This window comes from Rana temporaria, chromosome 4, assembly GCF_905171775.1.
Source record: "Rana temporaria chromosome 4, aRanTem1.1, whole genome shotgun sequence".
Taxonomy (NCBI): Eukaryota; Metazoa; Chordata; class Amphibia; order Anura; family Ranidae; genus Rana; species Rana temporaria.
In genome coordinates, this window is record NC_053492.1 from 376,561,242 (window position 1) to 376,569,242 (window position 8,001).

An 8,001-nucleotide genomic window follows, 5' to 3' on the forward strand; every position below is an offset into this window, starting at 1 on the left:
GTACGGTTGACCCCATTGTAGCCACGCCCGCAGCATAGCATTTGTGAACCAGCGTTCTTTCGGGCTACTACGTACTTTCCTGTGAACTACGGTAGCTCGTTCGGGCCACCACGTCCTTTCTTTCTTGCCGAGACGTATTTTCTTTCGGAGTGGCACGGTCGTTCGGACAGGATGGAGCCGGGGCACCAAAATACCAACATTGCAGTTGCAATGATTGGAGTCATGGCCATCCAAAAGGTCCTTAGCCAGAAGAAAAAAAAAAATAGAAGGACATGGACCAAACAGTGGCTGATGAATCGGGAGAAATATTCCCACATGTCCTTGCTCAGGGATCTTCAAGAAAAAAATCCAGAAGATTACCGAAATTATCTGAGAATGGATGATGATTGTTTTCAGCAATTACTGGCATGCGTCAGACCACATATTCAGAAGCAGGACACTGTGATGCGTGAAGCAATAAGTGCTGATCAAAGGCTCATAGCAACTTTACGTTACTTGGCAACTGGACGCAGTCTGCAGGATTTAAAATTCTCCACTGGAATATCTCCACAGTCACTGGGCAAGATCATCCCTGAAACCTGCGAAGCCCTTATCCAAACATTGAAGGATGAATATCTAAAGGTACAGTGAAGTTTATTATCTATGCATTTTTAGAATTACACTAGTCAGTTTGGGGTCACTTGCAAGCAACGCTACCATTCTTGTTTCTATAACCTCAATGAAGTGTTGTCGCAATTTCCCTGAAGATGTAAAGTGTCCTAGGTAATAAACACATATATGAGCAGGCTTGTGCTTAATTGGACTAGGAAACACATGACACTGAAACTACCCCTAACGTCAAAGTGACATTTGTTTAGAAGCCATACAAATACAGGAGAACAAACAAGCCATCAGCAGTTGTAAACCTTGTTTTGAAAAACATATTCATATATTTTTTTGTATACTAAAAAAAAATTAAATACTGTTTATCTCTCCTTTTCCTCCTAGTTTCCAAGAAATGCTGTTGAATGGATGGAGGTTGGGCAGAAATTTCAAGACCAATGGAATTTCCCCAATTGTGGGGGCGCAATTGATGGGAAACACATAAGGATCTCACCACCCCCCAATTCTGGTTCTTACTTTTATAACTATAAAGGCTTTTTCAGCATTGTCCTTCTTGCCGTTGTCAATGCCAATTATGAGTTTTTATATGTAGATATTGGAAAAAATGGACGCAATTCCGATGGAAGTGTGATTGAACACACTAAATTCTACAAATTACTTCAAAGTGGGTCTCTGAATCTGCCATCCCAAAATGAGAGCATGGAAGGTCTAAAGTTTGTGTTCGTGGCAGATGATGCATTTGGTTTAGGAGACCATCTCCTCAAACCCTTCCCACAGCGCAACCTGACCCCTGACCAAAGGATCTATAATTACAGGTTGTCAAGAGCACGTAGAGTGGTGGAAAACGCTTTTGGAATATTGGCCAACCGTTTCCGTATATTCCAGACGACCATTAATCTATCTTTAAAGAAAATTGACCAAATTGTGCTATGTTGTTGTGTACTACATAACTTCCTGCGGCGACATGCACAGGGATACGTTCATGCGGATCAGCAAAATGATCGCGGGACAATATCATCAGTCCAAGTTGTGCGAGATAGCAGCAATGCCAGACCGACACAATTGACACCACTGGCTCTGCCACATTCTAGGCTGCCATCCCAAAGTGCCCGTCAATGCCGCCTGGACTACATGAATTATTTTATAGGTCAGGGGGCAGTGTCATGGCAGTATGACATGTGACATGTTTTAATACAGGACAAATCCACTGTTCACACTCCATCTCTTTAAAAGGACTGTTTGTCAAGTTTAATGCTTATATGTGTTCTTTTGCTCTTGGATGACATTGCCATGTCAATAAAAAAAAAACCTGAGTATTTGTTTGTATGTTACATATTATTGACATCTTTGCTATCAACATCTTTGCTCATTAGTTCCACGTCATATTGGGCACCCAGTGCCACCAAAGTGAAATCATCATGTGCCAACTTCAAATCCCAACAAGTGCCACCTATCAGTGCCCACTGTGGACACCTAGCAATGGTCACTAGTTTCACATGTAACTGCTCTAATCATGCATTTCCGCGCCCACCTTTAAATAGACTTTAGTATCATATTTTAATTGCCCATCTGTGACCACTTTTCTATGGGCACATTGTGAGTTCTTCACCTCCAAAAAATACCCACACCAAAAAATGCATCAAAAGCTCCTGATAATCGTACACACCTCATTCCAGGGAAATTATTTCATAATGAAATATTTCACGGTTCACACTGTGCCTTTTCCTAATTTGGAGTAATAAACACATCATGTGGTGGGAACTAACTGTTTAAAACACAAAAAAAAGGATCAAGTTCATGACATGATTCTGCTTTTTATTAGGTACCCACCAAACCCGTTGTGAAATCAATGACAAAGTTAAACTAGATAAATTGTACAGCCATGCCAACAGTTGACCAAAACCATTAATAGCAGACTATACAACAGACATTCCGTGCGCGCAGCCTACGAAGATACGTTGTCTACGCACTACGTTCGCATCGTAGTGACGTCATAATAAACGGACGGCAGACGTACGCTCGTGTGGTGAATGATAACCGGGCGCGGCAACAGCGAACGCTCCCGGAAAGAACGCTGCTACGAATTGTAGTGCAGCACGAACTGAGGTAAAATGTTGTGACAATGTTGCTGGATGTTATGTAAATATTGTATAACTTAACCAATTGTCAGACCTCATTAAAACCTTCTCTTGCAGGAATCATGCCGGACAAGTTCACCTCCCCTGATTTTTTATCCCAGTTCATTGAAATGTACAGGCAGCTGCCCTGTTTATGGCAAGTAAAATCTAAAGATTATTCCAACCGTGATAAAAAACATGAAGCCCTGAGTAAACTTGTCGAACTGTGTAAAGCGGTGTGCCCAAATCCAACAATTGATTATGTGAGGAATAAAATTGCCAATATACGAACCGTATTCAAAAAAGAACTGAACAAGGTTCGTGTTTCACAGACATCTGGGGCAGGAACAGATGAAATTTATGAACCACGGCTGTGGTATTATGACAGTCTGCGCTTTCTGACAGACCAGGTTGAAGCCAGAGCATCAGTGTGCAGCCTTTCAGGAACATCTGCTGCATCTCCAAACTCAGAGGATGAGGAACAGGACAATGTAGAAGATCTACCCATATCACAGGTCAGTGTATAATGCCCATTTAGGCATATAATATTCTTTTTGTATGATGCTTTCTTCCTAACAAAGAAAAGGTGCTAGTATCAACATACTAGCACATTATGTGCCACATAACGTTTACAAATGAAAGGAACAGTGCACCTACTGCTGGGCGCGTTTCCATGCACTCACTTGCGGGAAATGGAAGTGCAGTTGTAATCCCTTGGCTGATCACATCCGTCTATAAGTCCATCACAGCCGGATTTTTAAGGTGTGTTTAGTGAAGTGACTAGCAATGATGAAAAGGGCTAAACAGTTCATGCATATAGATAGAATTCTGCATGTTGAACCACATGTAATGATCCAATACATGGCTCATGGTCTCCAAACTTCACAGGGAATTGTGATTTTAACCTACATTATCTAAAGATTGGAGCACTTTAGAGCATTTGCTTCATCACCAAGGATGGCTCACACCTAATACATATGTGCAACTTGTATTATCTATCTATCTAGATCAGGGGTCTCAAACTCAAATTACCTGAGGGCCACAAGACAAGTTTTCATATGCCATGGGGGGCCGCATGCAAACTTTCAAACTTCAAAAACAACAGTACTGGTGTCAGCGAACACATTATTAACCCCCAGCACTGGTGTCAGCGAGCGCATTATTACCACCTGCACTGGTGTAAGTCAGGGTTTGACAAATTTGCTTGTAATCTAGGAGCCAGCTAAAAAAGTTAGGAGCCAGAAAACGCACCCCATCCCGACGAGCTTGCGCGCAGAAGCGAACACATACGCGAGCAGCGCCCGCATATGTAAACGGTGTTCAAACCACACATGTGAGGTATCGCCGCGATTGGCAGAGCGAGAGCAATAATTCTAGCACTAGACCTCCTCTGTAACTTAAAACATGCAACCTGTAGATTTTTTTAAACGTCGCCTATGAAGATTTTAAAGGGTAAAAAAGTTTGTCGGCATTCCACAAGCGGGCGCAATTTTGAAGCGTGACATGTTGGGTATGAATTTACTCGGCGTAACATTATCTTTCATAATATTTTAAAAAATGGGGATAACTTTACTGTTGTCTTATTTTTTAATTAAAAAAAGTGTAATTTTTTTTTTCAAAAAAAGTACGCTTGTAAGACCGCTGCGCAAATACGGCGTAACAGAAAGTATTGCAACGATCGCCATTTTATTCTCTAAGGTGTTAGGATAAAAAATATATATAATGTTTGGGGGTTCTAATTAGAGGGAAGAAGATGGCAGTGAAAATAGTGTAAAATGACATTAGAATTGCTGTTTAACTTGTAATGCTTAACTTGTAATACCAACGTCCACCACCAGATGGTGCCAGCTCACATCTGGTGGTAATAACTTGTAATACCAACGGCTCACCACCAAATAGCGCCAGCTCACAAAAAAAAAAAAAAAAAAAATTTTTTTTTTTGCTCCCCCCACTTCTGCCCTGCCTGGGGGCCATTTATAACTGGTCCGCGGGCCGCAAATGGCCCGCGGGCCGGTACTTTGAGACCACTGATCTAGATGTATGCTTACATCTATCTATCTAGATGTATGCTTACATCTATCTATCTAGATGTATGCTTACATCTATCTATCTAGATGTATGCTTACATCTATCTATCTAGATGTATGCTTACATCTATCTATCTAGATGTATGCTTACATCTATCTATCTAGATGTATGCTTACATCTATCTATCTATCTAGATGTATGCTTACATCTATCTATCTATCTAGATGTATGCTTACATCTATCTATCTATCTAGATGTATGCTTACATCTATCTATCTATCTAGATGTATGCTTACATCTATCTATCTATCTAGATGTATGCTTACATCTATCTATCTAGATGTATGCTTACATCTATCTATCTATCTAGATGTATGCTTACATCTATCTATCTAGATAAATGCATACATCTATCTAGATAAATGCATACATCTATCTATCTAGATAAATGCATACATCTATCTATCTAGATAAATGCATACATCTATCTATCTAGATAAATGCATACATCTATCTATCTAGATAAATGCATACATCTATCTATCTAGATAAATGCATACATCTATCTATCTAGATAAATGCATACATCTATCTATCTAGATAAATGCATACATCTATCTATCTAGATAAATGCATACACATCTATCTAGATAGATAAATACATACACATCTATCTAGATAGATAAATACATACACATCTATCTAGATAGATGTATATATCTACTTCTAATAGTAATTATATGTTCCTGAAAAGTTACAAAGTACAGTATATGAAGATATTACATTTTTGATAAAATTAGGTTACAATAACTGCACCGTCATATCCACAATGTGATTATAACTGACAACTTCAATGCAATTGATGTCCAAATGTTATAGCTTCTGCAGGAGCAAGAATCACAAGAAGACATGTTCACGTCCAGGCCTGCTCCTCCACCCCTGGCTAGGAAGAAAAAAAGAAGTCTAGATTCGGCTACATGTTCCTTTCTGGATAAGGCTGCATCGGCATTGCAGAACAAGTCCGATGAATCTGATGGGTTCGGAGTCATGATTGCCAACAAGCATAGAAAAATGACTGACCAACAAAGAGAATTTGCAGAGAGACTGGTTTTAGAAGTTCTTGCAAAGGGTATCAGAGGAGAATTGAGCGCTAAAACAAAATTAATAGAGGAACAGCCACCAACAACTTACCAGGCACCCATGCATTTTGCCCAAACGCAAGCATCCAACCACCAGACTGGACAATGGCAATATCCCTCCGGCCAAGTTCATAGTTCTCCTTGGGGTACAACTTATACCAACATATAATTTTTCATCAAATGTTGGAGTTGTAGTGTAAGGTTTTAATTTTTCAATAATAAATATTACACAACGTATGCCTGATCTATGTTGAGACAATACATTGTGAAATGTTTAACACATAGCAAAAGTGTTTGACAATGGTTTTATTTATTCTGTTCATTAAATCATATATTGTACTCTTTATCTGTGCACATCCCTCCCCTTCCCAAAAACATGCAAGGAGTCATGTGAAGTGTAAATTCTTTTATTTTTGCTTTTAGCATGTTGTTTGCTAAACGTGCATATGAAGGCATGATATGCATATTGTATAAAATATAAAAAGTGTGAAACATACACAAACATTGTGCAATTCTTAAGACTTACATGTTTAAGAACAAACATATTTAACATTATGAGGTTGTGTAACATACACACTCACATTTTCTTCAAACTAAGAACAACTATTACAGCCCATACTCAACATGAGATGTAAGCATTATAGTCTTGGATTTTTAGAAAAATATATTAACTTTGCGTTACAAAAGTTTCATTGTTATACCCGTTTCAAATCCAGAAAATGGATAGGAGAAATACACCAAACCTATTATACAGCAGGAAAATTCTTAAAGGGGTGGTTCGCCCTAAAAAAAATTTCTAACAATACATTCTGATGTCTGCTTACACTTTTTTTTTTTTTTTTTCCGTACATACCTCGATCATATCGCATATCGCCCTCGGTCTCCGGATACGAGTCTTGCTGGACCTAGTTGATTGACGTTCCTCCGAACGTCGCATACTGCGCGTCACGACTTTCCGACAGAAGCCGAACGTCATTGCGCAGGTGCTGTATAGAGTTGGCTCTGTACGACGCCTGCGCAGCGATGTTCGGCTTCTTTTGGAAAGTCGTGACGTCATGTATGCGTTGCTCGGATGGAAAGTCAATCAACTAGGAATGTCCACCGCCAGAAGACTCGTACCCGGAAGTCGAGGGGTTAAACGGCGATATGAAGCAATGTAGGCCAAAAAAAAAAAAAAAAAACAGCCTACCCGCAGTGTAAGCAGACTTCCGAATGTATTGTTAGAAATGTGATTTAATGGTGAACCACCGCTTTAACACCAAAAAAATAAACTGAAAAAGTGAGTGGGAATACAGTTTTGCAGAACTGCAGAACTGGGAGTTCTCAACCTTGAATTATATGTTTCACGGCTTCCCAAACTGGTCCTCTGTCCGCACAATGCATATCACCAAATGTAAGAAAACTAGCGTTGCTGCGATTCGGCACTATACATTGCCTGTGCAGTCTGCTCTATAGTGTCAACTCGTAGGCCAATTGAAATTGAATATCTGGTGATGCGCGTTGTGCAACACGGTATCTATTTCCTAAAAGCCTATAATCACATAAAGGAAAGAATATGAACGGTCACAGTTAATAGAACCGTGAACCTGGGATAGGAATGCCCATTACCGATGCCACTCCCATAGTTCTGTAAAACAGTAATTTGGCCTGTCCAAAAAGCCAATATGATGGGATGTAGGGCAACAATCAAAACGAAGGCCTCCATCCAATCATATTTGCTTAGTATACTTGTTTTTTAATTGGTTTATTTGGCTGTTTGGTGCTGCACCCCTTCAAAGTGGGGGATCATCCAAAAGAAAACTGTGGATACATTACATAGAACTGAGTAGTCAACATGACAGTTTTTTGGACATTCTTTGACATGCATAAAAGCATTTGTGAGAGGGCTTCTGGGTATGTAATCTGTGGTATTGAACGTTTAGAATTGTTTGAGATCATTTTCAAATGTTGCATGCAGTGCGTCATGAGTTGCCTTCCAAAAGCAAAACTTTGGTGCACAAGCGCCGTATACACGCTACACGCAGACCAGCTTCTTTCAGCAACTAATGATGCGATGCATGCGGCAATGGTAACGGCCAATCCCGCAGTTACAAAACCCAGTAAGTCCTGTTTTA

The 8,001-nt window shown here is 39.8% G+C and overlaps 1 protein-coding gene across 1 annotated transcript; it reads left to right on the forward strand.

Annotated features, from left to right (window-relative positions):
- The first annotated feature begins 1,304 nt into the window (after window positions 1–1,304).
- On the forward strand, window positions 1,305–6,383 carry LOC120937619. Its single transcript, XM_040350995.1, has 3 exons — window positions 1,305–2,709; window positions 2,799–3,235; window positions 5,628–6,383. Exons 2-3 carry the CDS (start codon window positions 2,804–2,806, stop codon window positions 6,054–6,056), a joined length of 861 nt encoding a protein of 286 aa, XP_040206929.1. The 5' UTR covers window positions 1,305–2,709; window positions 2,799–2,803; the 3' UTR covers window positions 6,057–6,383.
- Window positions 6,384–8,001: the final 1,618 nt, after the last annotated feature.

What these genes read in the sequence shown, in the direction of transcription:
- LOC120937619 (XM_040350995.1), top strand. Translation starts at nt 2,804, where the DNA reads ATGCCGGACAAGTTCACCTCCCCTGATTTTTTATCCCAGTTCATTGAA. An exon ending in AAGATCTACCCATATCACAG is followed by an intron (nt 3,236 to 5,627) that starts GTCAGTGTATAA and finishes CAAATGTTATAG; the next exon opens with CTTCTGCAGGAGCAAGAATC.